Here is a 27,799-nt window from a genome sequence, read left to right as displayed (position 1 = left end):
AAAGGCTAGTTGCGAGATTGTTGAAATTATTAATTAAAAAAAAAAATAATAAAGCAAATGTGACACACAGAATGGCTTGCTAAAATTTGCATAAATATATTGTTCTACGTGAAGGACGTCAGACAAGGTCGGCCCCCCACATTTTCACCACACCAAATCTGGCCCCCTTTGCAAAAAGTTTGGACACCCCTGCTCTACGTTCATACGCTGTCATCCCTCCCACTTCAAATGGATTGGAGGTCTATGGACGTCAGTACCAGTTATACCAGGCATTAAGTTAATTTTGGGGCATTTCACGTCATTCATTTCCTGTGGATTTTCGGTCACTTCCTTTTCCATTTGGGCAGTGTTGTTTTCGTCAGCGATGACGATAATGAAAATATTTCATTGACCAACAATTTTTTCAGTACCATGACGAGACGATAACGAGCTAAAAACGTGTCTTGAGAGACTAAAACATAACAAGACTCGTCTGACAAGAGAACGAGATGAAAATGTGCCATAGTTTCAGTCACATGTTCACAATGTGTAACATTTTTTGCGTAGTTAGCCTCATCTTAGCAGTGTCTGGTTGTGTCACTCATGTGACGTGCTGCGCCTCCCCAACTCAATGGTACACATGGTAAGGTTTTCTTATCTTGGCAAGAGAGAATATACAATATTGCTTTAAGGCCGAGTTATGCTTCTGCGGCAGACTTGCGGCGTCAAGCAGATCCGATTTAAGACCCTCCCCTGACTGAGCGTCACGTCAGCGCGTGGTGACGTGATGCAAATGGACAGTGATTGGTCTGCTCAGAGTGTTGTTTCTGGTTCAGCGCGAAACCACCGCCATTTTCAAACATTGTTGTGCTACACGCAAAAATGGACCAAGCCGACGAGAGTATCATCGAAGAGGTCCGCAAGTACGACAACCTCTACAATGTCTTATCAAGACATTATAAAGATTGCCAAATACCATTTGGCAAATGGGAATCAATTCACAGAAGGAGATTGCTGAAAATACGGGGCTAAAGGTCAGTGAATGCATAAAAAAAATGGAAGAACCTCCGAGACAAGTATGTGTGTGTTCGGAAGCGAATGGGTTCGTCCACATGTTTGCTGTGAGTCCTTGACTTATTTACATTTTACACTTCAAGTATATGAAGAATAAAGCACAGTTTGGTGGCAAAAGAGTTGTTTTGATGTTTAATTTTCAACAACAGACAGTTTACAAACTTGATACATCATTACTGATTGAGAGTGGCTCGGTTCTTTTATGATAACGTGTTTACCATCAAGGCTTCCAATGCAGTTTGGGAAGTTTCATTGCCGCCAGAAATCTGCTATGGCTTCCCAATGGATTGTTGTAGGACACGGCAAAATGCTGGACAACGCAGCTTGCTGGCTTCCAACCGATGCTAGAATTTGAAACTGCCAGTCTCTGTGGCATCAACAGTCGGACAGAGCACCTCCGCAACAGTCGCCTGTGCCTCAACATTTGTAAGATCAACATTTGTTGTTCAATGTTGATGAGCTGAAGATCCACATCCAAACATTCCATTTCCGTTGGCATTGTTGTGGACCGGAAGAAAACTAGAGGAAGTTGACAAGAGTCCCCCAAAACTGTACAAACACAACGCCACACCCCTCTAGTGGCTTGGTGGTGAACTACAGACGCATTCCCTTGCCCTAGAACTATCGAATGCTCATTGACGCCGTTGTTGCGATGCCGTCACTGCAACACAGAAGCTTAACTCAGGCTTTAGTCTTTGACGGTCTGGGCTGAGTTATCATCACACACGAAATGTAACTCTTAACTCTTAGCTAGCATAGAATTCACTTTTGCATTAGAGTTAGGCTAATGCTAACAGCGAGCGTCCTTTTATTACATATAGATCGTGGCATCCAGGTGGGTATAATTAATTGAAAATAATAGGATTGTTTTCCTGCTGAGTGTGTAATATTAAGGCGTTGTCCTTGTAGACACTACAATATGTGCTCGTCTATCAATGTTCATTCGAAATTGTTGAAAACATAAATTTGTTTATTTTTGCACTAAAACTTTAGAATTGTACACGCGAAAACATTTTGAGTCAAAGTCGATTAAAACTAGACGTAACTAGTCTGACTTTTCATCTACAAAAACTAGACGGAGACGAGCACATTTTGAAATGACTAAAATATGACTAAGACCGAGACAGAGCTGCCAAAAACAACACTGCTTTTGGAGCATTTACGGGTTACTTCCTATTGATTTGGGGGCATTTCCAGGTCACTTCCTGTTCATTTTGGGTTACTGAAAAGTATGTGATACAAAACGTCCCCAGATGAATAGGAAGTGACTCAAAATCAATAGGAAGTAACATGTAAATGCCCTAAATTGAACAGGAAGTGACCTGTAAATGTATCGCGATATATTGTCACAAATCTAGTACTGTCATCATGACTTTCCAGTGACTTGTTTGATCACCTGTTGTTTTAATCTACGTAACTATAAACAATACAGTTATTAATATAGTTCATAAATACCATTAATGTACTGATTTTAAATGTCATACTAACTACTGTAGTAATATTTATAGCAATATAATATACTTTTATAGTAACTTCTCTATTACTGGACTGCTTTATAGATTGCAGTATACTGTATAGAACTGTATAATGTTATAAACAAAGTCCTAAAGCTCATACATGCAAAGACAGTTAGTCAATGAATGAGCCAATCCCCGCTCAGAGATTTCACTTTCAGACCATAGCGACGTAATAGCAAAGAACATTTATAGCCTCCTTTACACTAATGCGTTTAATCCCGCAGCATGTCTGTGGGAATGCTAAGAACAGCAAGAGTACCAGTAAGTCGCCTTTTTCTTAATCACGAGTTACCTGCATCCTTGGCAGCTTTCTCGGCTCGAGCTTGGAGAACCTCGGTGCTGGGTGGCTCCTCTCTACGGTGCTGTTGGGCCGAAAGAGGAACCAAAGGGATATCTGGGAGTTTCTCTCTCCAGTCTGCACCATCCTGCTCAATCAGCAAGCGGGTGATCCTGAATGAGAGTGGGTATTCATTGACAGGCCATCCCCCCACAATTTTTTTTTTTTGGACAAAAAAAGTACTTGAATGTGTACAGTCGTTGGTAAAGTACAAACAAAATACATTACATTTATAATGACTAAAGGTCGACCGATATGGGATTTTCAAAGGCCTGTGTCGAAACCAATTAAAAAAAAAAAAAAAAAATTCACCTCATTGTCGATGTCTAAAGCCAATTTTGTAATCTGATATTTGAGGCCGACATGTTTTTTTTTTTTTAAGCAGGTTGATTATGAAACTAATCACTCTTATAAATGTCTGTACAAGACGTAAAATTTTTCATCCGCTATTTCCTTTTGTAACACTGGCCACATGGTGGTGTAAAATTAACAAAGATCATCACCCAAAAAGGGATCATAACAGCAATACCATTTTATTGGTCATAAATCAGCTGATATCAGCCGATCTTGGAAAAAAGTCCATCTATCGCCCAGATATATCGATCGACCTTTATATGAAAGATCACCACTCAAAGAGTTAACATAACAGTTATCATATTATATCGGTCCATCTTAAAAAAAGTCAATTTATTGGCCCGATATAGTAGCTAGCCAACTAATCGGTCCATCTTTATGAGAAAAATTAGCACCCAAGCAGCTAACAAAAGGTCTTCTATAATATCAGCTATATACTGGCTTATCTTGAAAAATGTCCATTTAAAATTAATTACAGTTGCAAATTACTTCTCCCAAAAAGTAACTGAGTTACTAACTCATTTACCTGAATGAAGTAATTAGTAAATTAAAAGAGTAATTAGTAACTGGTGTTACTTTCCATGTTTTTTTTCCATTAAAAAAAAACAAAGAAAAAAAAAAAAAAACAAGGTCACACTATCGAAGTTTAAAGGGTTTTGGGGACAATTCGCCCTAGCTCAATTCTTTATCCTAAACTTAAATAGACACAGGGATATTGGGTATATTGTGATAACTAGATAGTAACCTTTGCTATGTTTGGAAGTCATTTAAAGCTGTGAATCAACCGTTTAAGTTGTTAAAATTGCTCCTGTTATTGCACTACTTCCCTTCTGTGTACTTTCGACATGTGAAAGTTTTAAAACGGTTTCATCATTCAATGATAGACTCAAGTCAAGATTTTAAAAATTTAGGGGTGTTTTAGATAAAAAGTTACTTAGGTTCTCTACAACAGAGCCTTCCTGAGAAGTCTACTGCTTTAAGATGGCGGCTGTTTACTAACACCGGCGAGTGTATCTTTTGGCATCTAGTTCGCCGCCGAGTCTGTAATTTCGCATCTAGTTCTATATGCATGTGATATCTAGCGTAGCATCAAGTGGGCGTAGATTGTGGGCTGTCGGCTAGTCAGGAAATATTGGAGCCACCTAGGCTAGCATCGCGTTTGCAACGCCCTTCCAGCTCTTCTCTCACTCTGTCTCTGACTTTTCTCGCGTCATTCAACCAAAGTAGTAACGCATGCCTTTACATCCTCAGTCACGGTAACGGCATTGCAAAGATGAGAGAAGTAATTAATTAGATTACTCACTACTGAAAAAAAATAAAGCTGTTATACTTTAATGCCTTTATTAAGAACACTGGTTATTATATCGACCAATATCGTGCGACCTTGAAAAAAGTCCATGTATCGGCCCGATATAGTAGCTAGCCAACATATCAGTCTAGCATTATGAGAAGGATTAGCATCCAAGCAGCTAACATAAGTTCTTCTATTGTATCGGATATATATTTGCCGATGGCTGATCTTTAAAAATTCCATATATTGGACCTTTAATAACAAATGTAAAGTGGGGCAAATAAGTATTTAGTCCACCACCAATTGTGCAAGTTCTCCTACTTGAAAAGATGAAAGTCCTGTAATTTTCAACATGGATAAACCTCAACCATGAGGGACAGAATTTGGAAAAAAAAGCAAAAAATCACATTGTTTGATTTTTAAAGAATTTATTTCCAAATTAGACTGGAAAATAAGTATTTGGTCACCTACAAACAAGCAAGATTTCTGGCTGTCAAAGAGGTCTAACGTCTTCTAACGAAGTCTAACGAGGGTCCACTCGTTACCTTTATTAACGGCACCTGTTTTAACTCATTATCGGTATAAAAGACACCTGTCCACAAACTCAGTCAGTCACACTCCAAACTCCACTATGGCCAAGACCAAAGAGCTGCCGAAGGACACATGAGACAAAATTGTAGACCTGCACCAGGCTGGGAAGACTGAATCTGCAATAGGTAAAACGCTTGGGAGTAAAGAAATCAACTGTGGGAGCAATTAATAGAAAATGGAAGCCATAGAAGACCACTGATAATCTCCCTCGATCTGGGGCTCCATGCAAGATCTCACCCCGTGGCGTCAAAATGATAACAAGAACGGTGAGCAAAAATCCCAGAATCACACGTGGGACCTAGTAAATGACCTACAGAGAGCTGGGACCACAGTATCAAAGGTTACTATCGGTAACACAATGCGCCGCCAGGGACTCAAATCCTGCACTGCCAGACGTGTCCCCCTGCTGAAGAAAATACACGTACAGGCCCGTCTGCAGTTCGCTAGAGAGCATTTGGATGATGCAGATGAGGACTGGGAGAATGTGTTATGGTCAGATGAAACCAAAATAGAACTTTTTGGTAGAAACACAGGTTCTCGTGTTTGGAGGAGAAAGAATACTGAATTGCATCCGAAGAACACCATACCCACTGGGAAGCATGGGGGTGGAAACATCATGCTTAGGGGCTGTTTTTCTGCAAAGGGACCAGGACAACTGATCCGTGTAAAGGAAAGAATGAATGGGGCCATGTATCGAGAGATTTTGAGTGAAAATCTCCTTCCATCAGCAAGGGCATTGAAGATGAGATGTGGCTGGGTCTTTCAGCATGACAATGATCCCAAACACACATCCAGGGCAACACAAGAGTGGCTTCGTAAGAAGCATTTCAAGGTCCTGGAGTGGCCTAGCCAGTCTCCAGATCTCAACCCCATAGAAAATCTGTGGAGGGAGTTGAAAGTCCATGTTGCCCAACGACAGCCCCAAAACATCACTGCTCTAGAGGAGAGCTTCATGAAGGAATGGGCCAAAATACCAGCAACAGTGTGTGAAAAGCTTGTGAAGAGTTACAGAAAACGTTTGGCCTCCGTTATTTCCAACAAAGGGTACACAACAAAGTACTGAGATGAACTTTTGGTATTGACCAAATACTTATTTTCAACCATGATTAGCAAATAAATTCTTTAAAAATCAAACAATGTGATTTTCTGGGTTTTTTTCCACATTCTGTCTCTCATGGTTGAGGTTTACCCATGTTGACAATTACAGGCCTATCTAATATTTTCAAGTGGGAGAACTTGCACAATTAGTGGTTGACTAAATACTTATTTGCCTCACTGTAAATGACAAATGAAGATGAGTGAGAGAATGTTTCTGAGCAGTCAGGAAACAGGCCTCCCAGTGAGAAGGCTAATTAATACCTATTCACACTGTCGTGTGCTGCCTGCACGCTGACATCTATCTGCAGAACAGTCTTGTAATCCACGTAGGCCTTGCGGTAGCGCTCCAGAGACTCATAAGCCATGGCCCGGCGAAGGAGGGGCTTGAGGCAGAACGGCTGTAGCTCCAGGGCTCTGGTGAGTATAAATAGATGAGAGGACACAGGAGCAAAGGATCAAGAATTGCAGCGAATGCTGGTGTGAGAGATTTGTCCAGTGTGATGTACGTGCTTGGAATTAAAACAGTTTGACAAATACAGTGTATATGAAATGTTTCACCTCTTACGTAGGTATAGGGGAATAAAGAGTATTTGAAACACCTCTCAGTAGGAGACAAAACAGTTCCTCATTACAGTAAACTACAACTACAATGATAAACATACATAGTACAGCACTTGCGAACAATTGTGAAAAGGACAATACTTTCTTTCCAACAAACCCGCCGGCACCGTTTCAAAGGAGGACGACGAGGGGAATAAGTTGGACTAAGGGGTTGGACACACGGGAAGCGATGAGCGATGGCAAAATGCAAAAGTAATCACTGTTGCGATGCAACTGCAGCGGCACTCAACAGCGACACCCACTGCCCTCTGCCTTGCTCATCTCTCATTAGCTATAAATTTAGAGGGCATTTAAAATTTTCCGGTCTTTTCTGAGCACCAATGACTTCCCAAACTGCTGCTTTTTTATTTATGTCACGGAAGTCATGCCGAGAGGTATCATAAAGTATGTGCTGGTCGCACACTGCTAATATCATACGCTCCTCCATGTTGACAAATTGTGGCATGGACAGTCATGTGAAAAAATTAGGACACCCCATGAAATATTCAGCTCTTTATTCAGAAATGTTCACATATCAGTGCCTAATCTCTGGAAAAGAAATAAATTTAATTGTGGGTAAACAACAAAAATTAACATCGTTTTACTCATTAAACCTAATATATCAACAAAAATGCATATTCTAACTGGAGAAAAAGTTAGGACACCCTACCACCTAATAGCTAGTGTTACTCCCTTTGGCTGAAATAACTTCAGTGAGACGCTTTTTTTAGCCATCTACCAGTCTTTGACATCGGTCTGAAGAAAGTTAGCCCCACTACTCAATGCAGAATCCTTTCAACAGTGAGATGTTTGAAGGGTTTCTTCCATGTACAGCCCCTTTCAAGTCACCCCACAGCATCTCAATGGGATTAAGATCTGGGCTTTGACTCAGCCATTCCAGGACTCTCCATTTCTTCCTTTTCAGCCAATCCTTGGTGGATTTACTGTTATGTTTTGGGTCATTGTCGTCTTGTAGGGTCCAGTTTTGCTTCAGCTTGAATTTTTTTTACAGATGATTTCACATGTTCCTCTAGCAGCCTTTGAGGCACGATAGAATTCATGGTGGATTCTTTGATGGTGAGCTGGCCAGGTCCTGCTGTAGCAAAGCATCCCCAAACCATGACACTTCCGCTTCCATGCTTCACAGTTGGTATGAGGTCCTTTTCCTGGAATTCTGTATTGGGTTTATGCCAAAGATGTCCTCTGTTGTGGTGTCCAAATAATTCAATTTTAGATTAATCTGTCCAAATAACATTATTCCAGAAGTCCTAGTCTTTGTCTACATTCACTCTGGCAAATTTCAGTCTGGCCTTCATGTTCTTCTTGGAGAGCAAAGGTTTCCTAATCGCACACCTCCCATGAAGGTTAAAGTTGTGAAGTCTCTTTCTGATTGTAGAGACGTGCACTTTCACATAAACAGTGGCAAGAGCCTAATGTAGGACCCGTGATGACATTTTAGGGTTTTGGGAGACTTCTTTTAGCATCTTGCGGTCTGCTCTCGGGGTGAACTTGCTTGGACAGCCAGACCTGTTGGCAGCTGTTTTGAATGTCCTACACTTGAAGACTATTTTCCGGACGGTGGATTGGCTGATTTTATATTCTTTTGGAGACCTTTTGAAATCGCTTACCAGACTCATAAGCGTTTACAATCTTCTTTCTGAAGGCCTCAGACAGCTCCTTTGATCTCACAATGGTGTTTTCTCTCACTTCAACAGTCAAGGGCACACCAAACTAAATGTGAGGTTTAAGTACGGCAAGCCTCCTTCAAAACACTAGGTAATGATGTTCTCATGATGTGCACCTGATGCGATACCCTGTGTATGATTTAAGCCCTTTTAAGTGGGATTGAATGTGGGGTTGTCCTAATTTATTCAACAGAAATTGCATTTATTTAAAATTACATTTTACAGAAAGTTGTAAAAAATCTTTTTTTCAGTTTTAATTGTTTAGTTCTACTACTTGAATCTCTCAAGATTGTTAAAAATGATATTAACTATCCATATGAACAAATATGTTAGAAAACACACAAGCTTCCATAGGGTGTCCTAATTTTTTCATATGACAGTAGATGTCAGTTTCTGGGTTGGCCAGTGTCCTCGCAGGTGAATTGTCAATCAATAAATTCGTTGCTGACTGGTTGTGAGAGACAGCAACAGAAATAGAAGAAAATTCCCATGTTGACCTAATTTCTAAGCAGTATACTGGTTGATGTCAAAACTGATAGAAAATAAAATATACATTCATAAAGTTTGTAGTTTTATGCATTTATTATGAAAGTATTTATCAGCGCACAGACCAATCAAGGTATGACTCACTGTGTGCAGTCCTGTATGCAGTCTTGACTGTTGCCATCTTTCAGGTAGCAAGCTGCTCTGTTAGAGTACAAAATACACAGATCATCTGGACTATCAATACCTGCAAGAAAAACAAAAAACGATAACACATTTTTTTTAGTTAATTTAACAATGTAAATTTTTGTAACAATGTGCAATTGTCCACCTAATAAAGACATGACAAATAGCAAAGCAGTCTGTGTTTCATAAAGGTAAATAATCTTTGAGTGCCATTGAAAATGCTAGACGTCCAGTCATGTGGGTTTTTATCTTTCTGCTGAGAACTGAAATGAGTTTGTCATTAGTAGTTGTGCTAGCGAGCTGGCAGATGTCCACACTTCCATATTTAACCTCACCTTCAGCCAGAGCACTGTGCCCACCTGTCTAAACAAAATAGCATTGTTCCTCACTCCAAGAGGAGCCAACCCAGCTGTCTAAATGATTACAGGCCAGTAGTGCTCATTCCAATCATCACAAAGTGCTTCAAGAGAGTGGCACTGGCTCAGATTCAGAGCATCATTCCAAACAGACTGGACCCCCTGCAGTAAGCACACCAGCCCAACAAATGCACACCAGTATCTTTCCACACTCCATCTTTTCCTCTCACCAGGGAAAAAAAAAAAGACTCTTACAAGGAGAAGAGAGGATTTTGGCCCATTCCTCGACACAAATCTTCTCTAGATGCGTCAGGTTTCAGGGCTGTCGTTGAGAAACACGAAGTTTCAGCTCCATCCAAAGATTTTCTATTGGATTGAGGTCTGGAGACAAGGCCACTCCAGTACCTTGATATGCTTTTTACGCAGCCACTCCTTAGTCAGCTTGGCTTAGTGCCTCGGATCATTGTCATTTTGGAAGATCCAGCCACGACTCATCTTCAATTCTCTAAGGGAAGGAGGTTGTGGCTCAAAATCTGACGATACATTTCACCATTCATCCTCTGCTTTATACAGTACAGTCGTTCTGTCCCCTTTGCTGAAAAGGATGAGGTTAACACCCCCATACCTCACAGTGGGGATGGTGTTCTTGCGATTTTTACTTCTTTTTCCCTCCACACACGACTAGTAAAGTTTGCACCAAAAAGTTCTACTTGGTCTCATCTGACCACATGATTTTCTCACATGACCCCTCTGCATCATTCAGATGGTCCCTGGCAAACTTCAGACGGGCCTTCACATGTGCTGGCTTCAACAGGGGGAACATTCTGAGCAATGCATGGTTTTAAACCATTGCACCCTAGTGTTCTACTGACAGTAGCCTTTGAAACTGTGCATCCAGTTCTCTTCAGGTCATTGACCAGCTCCTGCCGTGTAGTTCTCGGCTGAGCCCTCATTTTCTCATCATGAGTGATACCCCAGGAGGAGAGATTTTACATGGAACCCCAGTCCGAGGTAGATTATTTAGTCTTTTCCATTTTCTAACAATTGCTGCAACTGTTGATTTATTCTCACCAAGCTGCTTTCCTTGTCCCATAGCATTTTCCAGCTTTATGGAGCTAAACAATTTTTTCTCTGGTGTCTTTCGAAAGCTCTCTGGTCTTGCCCTTGGTAGCAGTTGGATTATGACTGAATGTGGGCAATATTGAGCTGAAACGGGTGGTGAGTGGGTGGTTACTCATGGGGTAATGGCGGACTTTATTTAAGGTAGACCGACAACTCTTTTGAGTGTCATAATTATTGCTGATTCTCAGGGGTACAAATACTAACAGTGTATCACAAAAGTGAGTACACCCCTCGCATTTCTGAAGATATTTAAGTATATGTTTTCATGGGACAACACTGACAAAATGACACTTTGACACAATGAAAAGTAGTCTGTGTGCAGCTTATAAAATAGAGTTCTTTTATTTCTCCCTCAAAATAACTCAAATTATAGCCATTAATATCTAAACCCTGGTAACAAAAGTGAGTACACCCCTTAGAAACTATGTACATCCCTAAATGTCCAAATTGAGTACTGCTTGTCATTTTCCGTCCAAAATGTTATGTGACTCGTTACAGGAGTGCTGTCAGCATTACTGCAAGGATTGAAGAGGTGGGGGGGTCGGCCTGTTAGTGCTCAGACCATACGCCGCACTCCACATCAAATTGGTGTGCATGGCTGTCACCCCAGGAGGAAGCCTCTTCTGAAGAGGGTACACAAGAAAGCCCGCCCGTCTCATCAGAGCATAGGACATGGTTCCAGTAATCCATGTGCTTTGTTGACATGTCTTCAGCAAACTGTTTGCGAGCTTTCTTGTGTACCGTCTATATATACATATATTGCGATTTGCGTACCTAAATCTATGTATCTGCCTCATATTGAACAATTCAGTTTTCGCACATCTAATTTTAATGGCTTACTGTACTTTATATTGCTTTTTACCTATACATCGGCCAGTCGATATATCGGGCTGAAATATGGACTTTTTCCCAACATCGGCCATCGGCCAATTAACAAACAAAACAATAAGCCGATAAAAAAATGGATTTTGATCAGGCATCTGTGGCCGCCGCTGACTGACGGTAGGACCCCGCAGTAGGTTGAAGGCAGGATGCCACAGGAAGCTTCAGTCTTGCCTTTTTTGTACATATTGTAAGATTTTTTTAATCTAGCATGAGAGACTATGCAATGTTGCTTTAGCCTTTGAAGGTGTTTACAGAGTGATCCTTTCACTCTAAATGTAACTCGTAGCATTAGCATGGCGAGCATCCTCTTAAAGTCTAACCTGTTTACCTCTCATGGTGATGTCCTGGTGGGTTTAGTTATTTGAAAATAATGTACTGTTCTTGCTGAGTGTGTATAATCATAAAAGAAGTGCTGCGTTCGTTAGTTTGGTAGCACTAAACCTAATTAATGCTTTAAGTTTTATGTCATCATTGTACATCTGAAGCTGTTGAAGCATTTTCTTTTTAAAAAAAAATTACCTTTATAATCAACGCGCTTTAAAAAAAAAATCTGCCTCAAATATCAGCTTACAAAATCGGCTGAAATTTTTTTTTAGAAATCAGTATTGGCATTGGCATTTGAAACTCCCATATCGGTTGACTTCTATTCTTGACTCTTTTCAGAGAGGAGATAATTCTGCATCATCTAAACGTTATTATTCAATTGTCTCTCTAAGTTTGCTGTGTTTGCCTGCATCCATCTCATTAATGTGTGAAAATTCAATAAAAATATTTGGGGGGAAAAAAAACTGCAATGAACTGAGGGGCGCGAAAGTTGAGCCACAAAGTAGCTAAAGATCACTGTATTCTTTCTGTATTGCCAGAGCAGCACATAATGCTTAGGGGAATTTCCTGTCCAGTCAATTTCTGGGGTCAGTCATTACATGGTTAGTCCTGCACAAAAGTGTGAAATGATGAGGAAGCATCAGTTTCCCTTCATCCATCTACCATTCCTCCTTATACATTCTCTTGCTTCCTCTGTGAGATTTATAGCCGCAGTCCCATCCAATTTCACAGAGACTGACCGGCAGTCATGTGACCTGGAGAGACCTGAGCGAAGAGGCTTAGTGGCAGACTCAGGCTAAAACTGAAACACCGTCCATTTCGGGCAACCTCAAAGTGTTGCATCACTCTTGGGTGAGTGTCCCTCCTCGCATCCACTTGTGTGTATCGAGAGATTACTACTATTATTATGCTGAGTCACAAAAGAATTACTTTGCTTGTATTTAAAACAAAATTATAGAAATGTACTTTATGCAAGGTCATGCCCTCTGAAGTACAGCATCGATGATTAAAGCTATATTTATTTAGATGTAGACTAAGCATGAGAAGGTGATGGGACAGAGACCAGCATCTTCACTACACATTCACCAGCTAATCAGTACAGTAGTGATTTGAATGTCAATGTGACACAACTTTGCTAATACGCTATGTAGTGGAGTAAAAGCCTCAGCCTTACCTGCATCACTGTATCCTTGAATGGCTTGGGAGTATTTTTCCAGTGCATCACCAAACTGTCCATTCTTAAACAGCAGGTTTCCTTCATTCTTTAAGCGGGATAGCGACAACGGGAGAGCTCCACACGGTGCATCAAGATTGACAGGTTCTCCAATATTTGTACCTGGTGGAGTCTCCTTGCTGCTGCTACTAACTTGATCAGCCTGAGCTGAAACTGTTGAGCCCCTCTTGGCTATTCCGTTGGCGACCTTTTCCTTGGGTTCTTGCGGGAGTTTGTACTTGTCTGAGGTGCCACCTTTGCCCCTCCAGTGTCCATGATGGGAATTAGAGGACTCGTTGTGCGGGGCTCCGTCCCCTTTACCGTGGGGCCGCTTTTGCGCGTTACCCATGTCTCCCCTGTCCGCAGGAGCTGATGAGTACCAGTCCCCTCCCACAGGCTGGCTGGGTTCTACCGGACAATCTTGAAAGGAGAAAGAGAGAGAGGGAGAAAGAGCGTGTGAAGGGAGGCAGGATAAAAACACACCCACAGGAAGCAGTCAGTGGTTACATCACAGTTGGGGGAGGGTTGGGATTCACATGACACAGAGCCACATAAGAAGAGTTTCAGGAAGCGGCAGGAGGAATTAGAAGAGCACTGGTTGGGGGTAGGGCGGAAAGCACATGCGTGCGTACAGTACTGTCACGTGGCCCTGTGGGAGGGGATTTGTGGTCAAAATGACGGGCAGATATAAGGCCACAACCTAAGGGGAGCTCTAGCAACCCACAACTAAAAGATACATTGTATGTAGGCATGTGCCGGTATGACATTCTGACAGTATGGTAACCTTAAGCCAAAATATCACGATTTCACGGTATCACGGTATTGCAATTACAGCTCTAAAATGTGTTACTTTGGAATACAGTGGTATGAAAAAGTATCGGAACCATTTGGAATTTCTCACATTTCTGCATAAAATCACCATCAAATGTGATCTGACCTTTGTCAAAATCATATACATGAAAATACAGTGTCTGCTTTAACTAAAACCACCCAAACATTTATAGGTTTTCATATTTCAATGAGGATAGCATGCAAATAATGACAGAAGGGGGAAAAATAAGGAAGTGAACCCTCAGCGTAAGGCAGAGGTTGCGCTAGACTTTTTGTTGTCTGTCATTTTGACTGACAGGGTCATAAAAATCCGGTCATAATCTATTTTTACCCGTCACTTAAATTTTTAAAATGATAATAATGACATATTCAATAGTATTTAGTTTTCATTCATTTTTAATTAATATTCTGTCCGAACAAGCTTAACAGAGAAGCCACACCGTGCCATCACACATCAAGCAGATGAATATGTAACTTTTTCTCCGCAATGACAAAAACCGCTGACTGTGGCCCCAGTAGGTAGGCTACATATCGAACAATGAAATTAACAGTTCACCTGCTGTGGCCTGAACGCAGTCTCGCACTTTCCTCCTGGTGCGCATGGACTTGAATTGCGTGCCCGCTTGTGCATAATCAAATGTCTCAAGTGGGATTGCTGCAGAGGCTATTGTCATGAGGTTTTGGACTTTTGCCTCGGACATGGCCGTTTTGATGTTATTCTGGAGGCTGAATCGGACATTCAGTTGCCTTGACATTTTTCCGAGTAAGGCCAACGACGTCATGCATCAAGAGAGACAATAGCTAATTAATATGCTCACTTGCAACCTGTCAAAATGACAGATGTACTTCAGTTTTCTCCGTCACCGTTTTAAAAAACCGGTCAACGACGGAAAATATTCGGTTAACGCGACCCCTGGCGTAAGGAGACTTAAAGGGCAATTGAAACCAATTTTTACCCAAAATTTTAAGTCAGATGTGTGCCCAATCACTGATGAGTGGCTTAAAGCTGCCCTGCCCACTATAAAACACACACCTGGTAAGAAATGTCTTGATGAGAAGCATTGTCTGATGTGCATTATGGCTCAGTCAAAAGAGCTGTCTGAAGACCTGCGATCAAGGATTTTTGACTTGTACAAAGCTGGGAAAGGACACAAAACCACCTCTAAAAGTCTGGATATTAATCAATCGACAGTCAGAGAAGTTCTCTACAAATGGAGAGTTTGGCACTGTTGTTTCTCTCCCAAGGAATGGCCGTCCATCAAGGATTACGCCAAGAGTTCGGCACAGAATACTCAAAGGTCAAAAAGAACCCTAGAGTGTCTGCTAAAGTGTCTGCCTCAGGTCCTGGACAACTTGCAATCATTAATGGACGAATTAATTAAAAAGTTTATCAGGATGTTTTGCAGGAAAACCTGAGGCCGTCTGTCAGACAGTTGAAGCTAAAAAGAGGATTGATGCTGCAACAAAGACAATGATACAAAACACAGAAGTAAAAGTCAGAATGGTTTCAGAAGAACAAAATACCCTTTCTGGAGTGGCTAAGTCAAAATTCCAGACTTGAACCCCATTAAGATGCTGCGGCATGGCCTAAAGACATTGATTCATGCCAGACATCCCAGGAATTTGACTGAACTACAGTAGCTTTGTAGAGAACAATAGGCCAAGATTAGTCCTGATCGATGTGCCAGACTGATCTGCTGCTACAGGAAGCGTTTGGCTGAAGTTATTGCTGCCGGGGGGCGGGGGGGACGGGGGGGGGGGGGGCACAATATATGAAATGTGATGGTTCACGTACTTATTTTTCCCCCTTCTGTCATTGTTTGCACACTATCTGTCACATTCTGCTGCTGGTTGGATTGTGTTTTTGTTGCAGACCTGGTAGTGGTGGGCGTGTCCGACGTCTCACCTGAATCCAATGCAGGCTCATCAACATGGTATTTAAGCGCGGGTGATCTCAGAGAAAGCTGCCGAGATATTTTCCTTGCTGGTCGCCATTCCACATCCTTGTCATTCGAGTAACTTGCTATTTTGGTAATTTCGCCCCTTCTGTGGGTTTTGGTCGCCTGTCGCTTTAGTTTTGTATGCCTCTACCTTGTGGAGGTACGTGAGTGTATTTTAGTTGTTTTATTGGCTCTCTGCCTACCACCTTGGTTCACCTTCGCGTTTCTATATTGATCCCCGTCGACCTCCTGTCACGGACCCGTTTTGTTATTTCCCCTTTTTGCCACGATCGCGTTGTGTTTTTGTTTTGTATTTAATAAACCCTTGTACGCTTCCCTCAGTCGTTTGTGTCTGTTGTGAGGTCCAACCTTGTTTCCGCGTTCGCGGACCCTAACACTATCTTCATTAAAATATGAAAACTTGTAAATGTTTGGGTGGTTTTAGTTAAAGCAAATACTGTTTTTTTCATCTGTGTGATTTTGACAAAGATCAGATCACATTTGATGGTGATTTTATGCAGAAATGTGAGAAATTCCAAACGGTTCAGATACTTTTCATACCACTGTATATGGTTAAAAAAACAACAAAAAAAAACAACCTTTTTTCCATTGAATAAGATTTTTATTTCTCAAAACATATTAGCAAATTGGAACATGTATAATGTTAAGTTAAAATAAATTAAATATATAATTAAAATAAATACACTCCTTTAGGTTAGCCCACAGCCACAGCTCAACATTATTACCATACAAACAAAGTAATTGAATCATTTTCCATAAAAACCACGTGTGTATGACTCGTATCATGTTTACATGATACACACACTGTTTCTCAATACAAACAGTTGCCAGAGAAAAAAAAACCACATGTTTTACCACCGCTAGACACACTAAACATGCTGGAGTTAACTCTCGCAGCTGGTGGGAGACGTGCATGATAGTGTTAACCGGTACTAACTTTTAATTTTGTGTAAATGCGAAATTATATTGAAGGTATTGCCTCCTCGGCAGCCACCCTCCTTAACAATTTTTACATGTAGGTTGGCCCTCCTCCTCTAAGTCGCAGCCGTCTGTAACTTTTCTGTTGCCGAAGTATTCCCATGTCAGCCCATTTAGTTTTATGCTCAGGAGTTTCACCTCCTCCACCCGTCGTGTAGCACAGTTGACTCACTGACACTGAGCAACAACTGGTGGGGGAGGGTTGGGTCTAACAGTTACAAACGAAGGATTTCTCCATGCATTTTTGGGACATAAAAAAATAGCTAATACCTTAGGGACGGTATGACGGAAAATGTTTGCGGTTTTGAAACCTTGACGTTTTTATTCCGCGGTATACCTTGAAATCAGTAATCGGCACATGTCTAATTGTATGGCAATAACATTACAGATGGACAATCTATTTAGGTAATCCATTAATCTATGAATTAGTTCGAATAATAGACTAATCGGATTATCAACATCTAATGCGATGCAGAATACACTTTAAAATATGTAAAACAAATAAATGTGTTTAATCTTGCAATAATATTAATATAACAATAATATATTCAATAAATACAATAAATACCTGTATATACAAAAACTGTGAAATATACTTCTTAACTAAATAACAAATGCATAAACAAATATATTAGCTCAAATGTACCTTACATTGGTCTTAACAGGGAGCAGCAGGTTTCAGCCATATTAGACAAGTTATGGCATATTCACTGTTGCCATTTGAGGGCAGTGTATCCAACCAAATCAATATAACTAAAAGCAACACTTTTCAAAACAAAACATTACAACGTCACTCTAATCCAACGAATCCTTAAAGCAGCCAAATTTGATTTGAAGCTTTTTTGCCCTAATCATATTTCTCACGTATATCGATTAATCGTTGCAGCACTACAATTCACCCAAAGCAATGAAAATACAAAGCAATTTTGACTTTCAGACATTTGAATGAGAACCATTCATTTTAACAAAGCGGTATATCTATAAGATGATGTTGATCAATGTTTTGTTTTCGATCAATTTGATTCACCAATCGATGTATCGATCCTGGTCGATAAATCGTTACACCCCTTGTACTTACAAATGATGATGACATACAGTGGGGTGAAAAAGTATTTAGTCTGCCAACGATAAGTGCAAGCTCTCTTCCATAAAATGGTGGCAGAAGTGTGTATTTTTATCATACATACACGTCAATTGTGACTGACAGAATGTAAAAAAATATTAAGTGTTAAACGTATTATTTGTAAATCATGGTAGAAAATAAATATGTGGTCAATAGGAATTTTTCAGCTGAGTACTTTTGTAACATGAACTCTGTTGGCAAAAACAGACAAACATTTACTGTAGTTCTTTACCAGGGTTGCAAACACCGCAGATATCCTCTCAAGCACTTATATTTTGGGGCTGTTGATGGGCAACACAAACTTTCAACTCGCTCGACAGATTTTCTATGGAGATGAGGTCTGGAGGCTGGCTAAGCCACTACAGGACATTGAACTTTTTCTCCCAGAGTAATTCATTGATGCTGATCATAGCTTCCTCTGTCATCATTTTAAGAGGGAGAACTTGAACAATCAGTGCCTAACTAAATAATTTTCACCCTATTGTAAACAGTTGCAAATAAGCTGTGACGATGTATTCAAATAGTTATGATAAATCTATGGGAAGTACAATTCATATTCAGAAAAACGTTGACATGGGCAAGTTTGTCTCCATTTTAAAAAATTTAAATATCACGGAAAAGCACATTTGTTTCCTAATTCCATTCAAAACGTCAAACTTTAATAGATTAATATAGATTCATGGAGGCCCACATACAAGCAATTTCAATTTTGTTTACTCTCACATATTTTGGGCTTCCAGCTCATAAAACCCAAGAAAATGGGATTTTCAAAAATATACAATACTGTAAAAAAATCAATTCTCAGCGGAAAAAAATACTAAATAAAGACCATATAAAATAATCACAATATTGTAATTTCAAAACAATATGTTGATTGGAAATGCTTTCGCCTTAATAACAGAGTCGATGGACCGTGCCACTAAGGCAATAAGCTCATTGTTGCATTACGGAAATCAATCAACTTTTATTTAATATTCTATTTTTATCTATATAGCTCTGCATCATATTTCACGTATTTAGTAAAAGATATATACTTTATATATTTTAAATGTGCCAGTTTAAAGCTTCGATGACATCTTTGCGCTTAAGCTAATATTTCTCCACTAGCTAAAAATGACAACTTCTTCTGTATACATTGCATGCACACAAAAAATACTGAGAGAATATGCAACAATTAAACATACGCCTACCTCTCTGAAGGTGTCAAACATCAGCATTGGGTCTTATCATCTTAGGCAGAAGTTTTTATACAGGTCTAACAGAAAGTTATCATATGTAGACTGTGCATGTGCTGTACAAAATTTTGGCCACGTTTATAGCTATAGCATAAAATAATTAGCATATTGACACCTTGCAAAACACAGGATAAATAGTTGGTTTCACTAGCATACCCACCGTGCTATGCTCCTTCAAGTTATGAAATGGTCAAGTAGTTTTTACTGTGCGAGTGTAAATCATTGATAACTTTTTTTGGGGTCCTGTTTTTAAATTTAATATATCTCACCAGTTTGATCCGGTGCAGGCTGTTCGAAATTATCCTCCTCCTCCTCATGGATGATGATTTTTCTCCCTTTTTTCGCTTTTCCCTGTCGCGCTTCTGTCATCTTCTTTGTAGTTTCAGACAGAAGTTGCTACATCACAAATAATTCCACACATCAGAATTTGTCATGACTCATGACACATGAAGACAGGCTTTTACGTAATTAAAGAGGGCCTCAACCAATGACCACATTTAATATCTCCGGGTCGTTTAGACATTTTTGTCAACAATTTTTCGTTTGCTACAGGACAAGCAGCGACACATGGTGGACAAACACTGTAACTGTACTATGTAAAAGGAACTCTTTGCCCATGAATCCAAAACGGTACTTATACTATTACCGTACTATTATTTTGCATATGAGTTTTTCCCTTAATTGAAAATATATTTTTTTGAAGCAACTTTTTGGGGATCGAATGATTTAGACACAAATGTGCTACCCATAATATAACCCAAACAAAAAAGGATCATTTCATTTAAATAAAAACATTTTCAATTAAAAATTATGTGTTTATCTGCAAATTTTCCAGTCTCAAATATTTTTTTTGCATTCAACATTTTTTCTATGATTGAAAAAAAAAAACGTTATGATTGATTTTTTTTTAAATATTTTTTTTTGTTTGAGGCAACTTTTTTTAATTGAATTATAACGACACAAATGTCCTACCCAAAATTTGTCCCACACACAAAACAACATCGCTTGAATTAAAAAAGTTGTTTCAATTAAAAAAAAAAAAAAAAACTTAAATACCAAAAAAATGATAACCAAAGAAAAGTACTGTTCAGTACTGTTTTTTGTGACTCAATTTTTACATTCAAACTTTTTTTCTTTGATTTTTTTATGATTGGTGTGACTTTTTTATTGCAAATCTATATTTTGATAGAAGCATTTTTTTCCCGAATAAAAATAAAAGACACAAATCTAACTCAATACTTATGATATGTTTAGCAAAGACAAGTCACTGGCAGATGACTAATTTTGGTCATTTAAAAAAAACTTAAATATTATCAACTTATTAAGACAATTCTAATAAAAAGTAAATTAATAAAATTAAAATGAAAAGCGTTGTTTATTCGGCCCTCCCAGTTAAATTGGTTTGGATGCCTAGCTCAGTCAATGGCAGCCAATGGGTTAAATGAGTGCCCTGTAAGGGTTAAAAAAAAAAAAAAAATCATAATTCGTGTATGAAAGGCTTGAAAATAAATAAATAAAAACAAATAAATCAAAAACAGGACAGAGGTTCATTTTAACATGAAGTATGCAGTTTGATCATTAACACTGCACTTGAATGTGTTTCTAACATGCATTGCCAACTAATATGACTGTGAATCTGAATTACAGTAAAAAAAAAAAATTAAATCGGTTAAACTGAGCATAAATGTTAGCAATCATGCTTATATACATTCTTTAAAACCGTTCTTAAAAATGACTCACAGTGGCTGTAACATTCTGTGGCTCTTGCCTCATCACCAGTGTAAGGTCTTCAACAGCCTTTTCGAAGTCCCCCAATTCACTGTGTACAGAGGCCCGCCGTAGCAAAGCTGCAAAAAACAGTACATTAAAAAATTACTGTTTGTCTGTTGTTAAGGTTACAAATGCATGTTGTATCATTGAGACTCAAATACCTTTTACGTTGCAGGGTTCTAGCTCCAATACGCTGAGGCAGTCATCCATGGCCCTTTGCCATTGCTTGAGCTTGATCTCTGCCTGAGCTCTGTTATTGTATGCAACCACTGTGGGCATTATGGATATGCTCCTGTGATGATAGGATGAACTACATTATAGCTTTAGGCAGGCAGATAGCCAGCATATAGACCACGGAGGATTTTCAAACCTGACCTGGAGTAGTATGCAATTGCCTCCTCATAATCATTTGCTCTGAAAGCATCATTTCCTTTGTCTTTTTCACGCTCTGCTAGACGTTGTCTCACCTCTGTTGTCAGTGCTGGATGTATTGTTAAAATACAGTCATCTTAGAAGCACCAAAAAGGCTAAAATGTTATATATGTTGCAAAACAATGTATTTAGCGCTATGCAAATGGAATAGAATTGAATTACCTGAAGAGTCTAGTTTTGTCTTGAGATTTGAACTTTTAATGGCAGGCTTGTCATTTCTACTAACATCCCCATCAATTTTCTGACATTCTTTCTCCACATCAAACCTAGAGAAAAAAAAGTGTTAAAAGTGCTATGAAATTCTACAGAGTGACATTAAAATGATAGCAAATAAATGATACAGTGCAAAAAACACCTCTTTAAAACTAGTTGTTTTCAGTGTAAATTTACTAAAAATAAGGGAAATTATCTGCCCGAGCTAGATTAAGACGTTATAAATTTGAAGTGCAAAAAATTCTAAAAATGCTGAAAAGGCTTAATAATGAAAGTACATTGCCATTTTATAATGTTTTAATCACATTATTTTTCTTAACTCTAGTGAAATAATTTTCTCCATCTTGTTTTGAGTGTTATAGACGAGTTAACAGATTAATGTGCCAGATAATTCCACTTTCTTTAAGTAAATATTACTATTTGTTCTTATCAAATCAATACATCTAAAATATGGTCATTTTTCACCAAAATCAAGAAAAAATTGCTTTCAAATGATGTTTTGGCCAATATCTGTTCTTTGATTAAGAACATTTCTGACAAACAAAACTTTGTCAAGATTAAATATACTAATTTATTGCTGAAAATAAATCTGTTAAGATCATTTTCAGCTAGCAGTTTTTCTTATTTCAAGAACACAAAGTGAGTAAAATTTACTTCAAGCACTTCACTTATCTCTGATAAATTTACATTGAAAACAACTAGTTTAAAGGAGGTGTAACTAGTTTTAATAAGGTGTGTTTTTGCAGTGTAGATCCTAATTAGTCTTCCTTTTGCTGCTGCCTTTGCCCGCTCACAAAAAAAAATCTCCAAACTGAATTTGATGTCACAAACAGAATGAGTTGCAGATTTTTCAAGTATGTTAGCATGCTATCTATGGGCTTTCTATTCTGTTGCTGTGTCACCGTTCCAGCTAAAGCAGCACTAGAAAGCTAAGCATGATCAGCAATTCTGGTTGTGATGTCACAACCAGAATTGCTGAAAAACATTGTGCTTTCTCTGATGCATTGTTTTGGATGGAATAACTATAAAAGACAGCGGTATTTGAGTGCCAAATTTGTTTTCTACATGTAAAATGACGTTAGTGCGATCTTTTTCATTTTTTGACATTTCTTAGGACCTTTAAGACACTATGGTTTTCAAATTTCAATTCAATTCAATTTTATTTGTATAGCTCTATATCACAACAAGGTTGTCTCAAAGGGCTTTGCAGAGGCAATATGATACACAGTCAGAAACAGCAGATGAAATAAATAAAGTTCAAGTCCTGGGCATCCCCCAATTTGAGGATAGAACCACTCACTTGTCCCATTCTCGATAATCTCTTGGCTGGATACGCTTTTGTTGACGATCTGAATTCTGTGCAGAGAAAGAAAAAAATCCTATCATAATCATAATCATAAAAAAAAAAATATCAGTAAGAATTTTGTAGAACGAACGGCATAGCTACCCAGCTAAGTGGAACAGAGCAGTTGGACCCTCTTACTGGTGGCATGTTTTGATCCACAACATCCTCCATAATGAGCTGTCTTTTTAGGGAAGTCTCTGTCATTTTGGTTTCATTTTGCCAGTTCTAGAAAGTGCATCGTTTATGAATATTTTTTTCATGATAGACCCATATCAATAAGTACATTGCGAATTTAGAAAGTCTTATTAAGATTATTTTTTTCTTAAATCTAGTTAAATGATTTTCTCCATCTTGTTTTAGGTGTTGGACTAGTTCACAGATTAATGCTTCAGATTATTCCCTTTACTTTAAGTAAATATTACTATTTGTTTTTATTAAACCCACACATCGAAAAGTTGGTCAGTTTTCACCTAAATTAAGAAAATTATGCTTTCAAATAATGTTTAAACAGTATCCACTCTTTAATTAAGAACATTTCTGACAAAAAACATTTTTGTAAAGTTTAAATAGAGTCATGTCAAAAAATTAGGACACCCTATGGACGCCTGTGTTTTCTCACATATTTGGTCATATGGATATTTATTATCAATTTTAACAATCTTGAGAGATTCGAGTAATAGAACTAAACAATTAAAACTGAAAAAAAGTTGTTGTTTTTTATAACTTTCTGTAAAATGTAACTTTAAAGAAATGCAATTTCTGTTGAGAAATAAATCCGGACACCCCCACATTCAATCCCACTTTAAATGGCTAAAATCACACACAGATGTATCACATCAAGTGCACATGATTAGAACATCATTACCCAGTGTTCTGAAGGAGGCTTGCTTTATTTAAACCTGACATTTCGTTTGGTGTGCCCCTGACTGTTGAAGTGAAAGAAAACACCATGGTGTGATCAAAAGAGCTGTATGATGCCTTCAGAAACAAGATTGTTGACGCTTATGAGTCTGGTAAGGGATTTCAAAAGATCTCAAAAGAATATAATATCAGCAATTGCACTGTCCGGAAAATAGTCTACATGTAAAGGAGGACATTCAAAAAAAGTGCCAACATGCCCAGGTCTGGCCATCAAAGCAAGTTCACCCCGAGAGCAGACCGCAAGATGCTAAAAGAAGTCTCTAAAAACCCTAAAATGTCATCTCAGAAGGTACAGCAGGCTCTTGCTACTGTTGATGTGAAAGTGCATGCCTCTACAATCAGAAAGAGACTTCACAACTTTAACCTTCATAGGTGGTGTGGAAGGAGGAAACCTTTGCTCCCCAAGATAAACATGAAGGCCAGACTCAAGCTTGCCAGAGTGAATGTAGACAAAGACCAGGACTTCTGGAATAATGTTCTTTGGACAGATGAATCTAAAATTGAATTATCTGGACACCAGAACAGAGAATATGTTTGGTGTAAATCCAATACAGGATTCCAGGAAAAGAACCGCATACCAACTGTGAAACATGGAGGTGGAAGTGTCACGGTTTGGGGATGCTTTGCTACAGCAGGACCTGGCTAGCCCACCATCATAGAATCCACCATGAATCCTATCGTGTATCAGAGGGTGCTTGAGGAACATGTAAGATCATCTGTGAAAAAATAAAGCTGAAGCGAAACTGGACCCCACAACATGCCAAAGACCCAAAACATACCAGTAAATCCACCAAGGATTGGCTGAAAAGGAAGAAATGGAGAGTCCTGGAATGGCCGAGCCAAAGCCCAGATCTTAATCCCGTTGAGATGCTGTGGGGTAACTTGAAACGGGCTGCACATGCAAGAAACCCCTCAAACATCTCACAGTTGAAAGTATTCTGCGTTGAGGGGCAAACATTCTTCAAACCGATGGCAAAGAAAGGCAGATGGCTACAAAAGCATCTCACTGAAGTTATTCCAGCTAAAGAGGGTAACACTAGCTAGTAGGTGGTAGGGTGTCCAAACTTTTTTCTCAGTTAGAATATGCATTTTTAAAAATATATACAGTATTTTGTTTAATGAGTAAAACAATGTTATTTTTTGTTGTTTACCTGCATTTAAATCACTTTCTTTTCCAGAGATAAAGACAAACAAGATCAGACATTGATATGTGAACATTTCTTAAAAAAGAACTGAATATTTAATGGGGTGTCTTGTAAAATTATTAGGGCCCGAGCACTAAGCGTGCGAAGGCCCTATTGTTTTGCAAAGGATTATTATTATTTAAAAATTTTTTTTTTTTTTTTTTTTTCAGGGCAAATGAAAACGGCCAATTTGGAGGCCTGAACATGAACGAAAAGTCACCAAAATTTGCACATACGTGCGGAAAATTGTAAATTTCGATAATTTTGCAACGTTGCAAAAAAATGTAACAAAATGGCTCAGTGGCGCCCCCTTGAAATTTTAAAATTGGCCTATAACATTAGGGTCTGTCAGCGTAGAGCAATGAAATTTGGAGAGTCTATACCTTGTCCAAAACCGCTCCAAAAAAGCATTGGCACCCATATTCCAAACCCAACAGGAAATCGGTTATTTTGGATCGAATATGAAATTTTTATCGATTTACAGGGTGCACATTTGAGACCTTTTCGCCGAGGGAGTTAGTTGGATCATCTTCAAAATTAGTGAGACTGCTCAGGAGACATATGAGATCTTAAGTTTCTAAAATGGTGCGTTTTCATTCACGGGTCTGACCTGGGCGTGGTGCCAAAGTCGGCCATTTTTTCGGCAAAACACCGAATTCAGTAAATGACTAATAATTCCTTGACACAACTTTCAATCTTTTTCATATCTGCCATGTATGTGCGGTATCCCACCCTTAACACGAGTGCATTGAAATATTACCCATTAGGCCTAGCGCCCCCTAGTGAGAACAGGAAATGCCTTTTTTTACGAGACAGGTTCTTCCTCCAAGGGAAAAAAATCTGTTGACCTCAAACCTGCATCAGGGGAGCCTTAAGACCTGTGTTCAGGTGTCTGATGAAAAATATTGAGGTTTCGTTGAAGCGGAGGGGTCCAAACAGGAAAGTGAAAATGACCGTCAACAATTTGTCTCGCAAAAAACTTTGAACAGTCATAACTCAGCAGATATACAACATATCTGCGCCAAACTTCCCGTGCTTGTTGAGAGTCATACCCTGAAGGGTCTTGTAGGGGTCATTTGCATCAACTCTAAAGTGCCAACTAGTGGCGACAGAAAGGAGTTTTAAAAAAGGCCTTTCCTATTGGGTTTTTTCAACGTAGAGCACTGAAATTTGGGGAGTCCATACCTTATGCAAAACTGCTCCAAAAAGTCTCTTGCACCCATTTTCCAAATCCAGCAGAAAATCGGGTATTTTGGATCGAATATGAAATTTTTAGCCATTTGTAATATAGTTTACATTTGGAGGCCTGAACATGCACGAAAACCCACCAAATTTTGCACATACATGCGGCTTTGCGTGGATTTTGATAATCTTGCGACATTACAAAAAATGTAACAAAATGGCTCAGTGGCGCCCCCTTGAATTTTTTAAAAAGGCGTTTCCTATTAGATTTTTTTAACGTAGAGCAATGAAATTTGGGGAGTTGATACCTTGTGCAAAACTGCTCCAAAAAGTCTCTTGAACCCATATTCCAAACCCAACAGGAAATCGGGTATTTTGGATCGAATGTGAAATTTCTTTCAATTAACAGGGTGCACATTTGAGACCTTGTCACAGAAGGAGTTGGTTGGATCATCTTCAAAATTGGTGAGACTATTCAGGAGACGTAGGAGATCTAAAATTTTCAAAATGGTGTGTTTTCATTCATGGGTTTGACCTGGGCGTGGTGCCAAAGTCGGCCATTTTTTCGGCAAAATGACAAATTCAGTAAATGACTAATAGCTCCTTGACACAACTTTCAATCTTTTTCATATCTGGCATGTATGTGCGGGATCCCACCCTTACCACGAGTGCATTGAACTATTACCCATTAGGCCTAAAGCCCCCTAGTGGGAAAAGGAAATGCTTTTTTTTACGAAACAGGCTCCTCCTCCAAGGAAAACAAATCTATTCATCTGAAACCTTCATCGGGGGAGCCATAAGACATGTGTTCAGGTGCCTGATGAAAAATACTGAGGTTTGTTTGAAGCAGAAGGGTCCAACAGGAGAAGTGAACATGACTGAAGCCATTTCGTCTCACCACAAGTTTTGAACAGTCATAACTTGGAAGATCTACAACATATCTGCGCCAAACATCTCGTGCTTGTTGAATCATACTCTAAAGGGTACTGTAGGGGTCATTTGCATCAACCCTACAGCGCCAACTAGTGGCAATAGAAAGTCACTCGTTTTTCCAATACATGTCCAGTTCTTTTCAGGTTGTAGTTTCAAGACCTTTTGAAATACTTATTTACGGCCCATGTCCACGTCTCTGTCTGTTGCCGTGACGACCCTTTGTTCGCCATTAAAAGGAAATATTTTTTTTCAGAGACTCAGGCAGCTTATAGAGCCACAGAATTTGGCACACTTGGTCGAATTGGCCCAGTTAGAAGATTCATTTTGGTTTTGAATAAGGGCTTGGCTGCACAGCTCAGTAGTGGCGCCTTTTTTGTAGTACTCTTAGGTGTGTAAAGAGGCGACTTTCGAGCATGTTAGGTTCTAATGAGATGATTAGAGAGGAGGATCTGCCACCACCCTGACCTGCACACTGTCCGAGTTGCGTGACGTCCGAGTAGCGCTAGATTGCGAGGGCCCGTTCAGTCCTGCTTGCAGGACTAGTTTTCATCTCATTTTCTTATCATTATTGTTATTTTCAAGAAATCTTAAGTAAA

At 39.1% G+C, this 27,799-nt stretch overlaps 1 protein-coding gene across 3 annotated transcripts in view; it reads right to left on the bottom strand.

The window, feature by feature from the left end:
• The window catches only part of LOC130915304 (sperm-associated antigen 1-like), a 44,437-nt gene that overhangs the window by 14,758 nt on the left and 1,880 nt on the right, over window positions 1–27,799 (bottom strand). For 2 of the 3 annotated variants that reach the window (XM_057835251.1, XM_057835254.1), the window contains 11 exons: window positions 23,086–23,208; window positions 22,939–22,994; window positions 21,588–21,691; window positions 21,369–21,501; window positions 21,155–21,285; window positions 20,964–21,070; window positions 19,493–19,619; window positions 13,057–13,515; window positions 9,157–9,256; window positions 6,503–6,655; window positions 2,863–3,020 (listed from right to left, as the gene is read on the bottom strand). In XM_057835251.1, the coding sequence (XP_057691234.1) occupies window positions 2,863–3,020; window positions 6,503–6,655; window positions 9,157–9,256; window positions 13,057–13,515; window positions 19,493–19,619; window positions 20,964–21,070; window positions 21,155–21,285; window positions 21,369–21,501; window positions 21,588–21,691; window positions 22,939–22,994; window positions 23,086–23,208 (1,651 nt within the window). The remainder of the gene's footprint in view (window positions 1–2,862; window positions 3,021–6,502; window positions 6,656–9,156; window positions 9,257–13,056; window positions 13,516–19,492; window positions 19,620–20,963; window positions 21,071–21,154; window positions 21,286–21,368; window positions 21,502–21,587; window positions 21,692–22,938; window positions 22,995–23,085; window positions 23,209–27,799) is intronic. The other variant, XM_057835253.1, reaches the window with a different exon arrangement.

This window comes from Corythoichthys intestinalis, chromosome 4, assembly GCF_030265065.1.
Source record: "Corythoichthys intestinalis isolate RoL2023-P3 chromosome 4, ASM3026506v1, whole genome shotgun sequence".
NCBI classification, from domain to species: domain Eukaryota; kingdom Metazoa; phylum Chordata; class Actinopteri; order Syngnathiformes; family Syngnathidae; genus Corythoichthys; species Corythoichthys intestinalis.
This window is presented reverse-complemented; position numbering and strand designations above follow the sequence as displayed.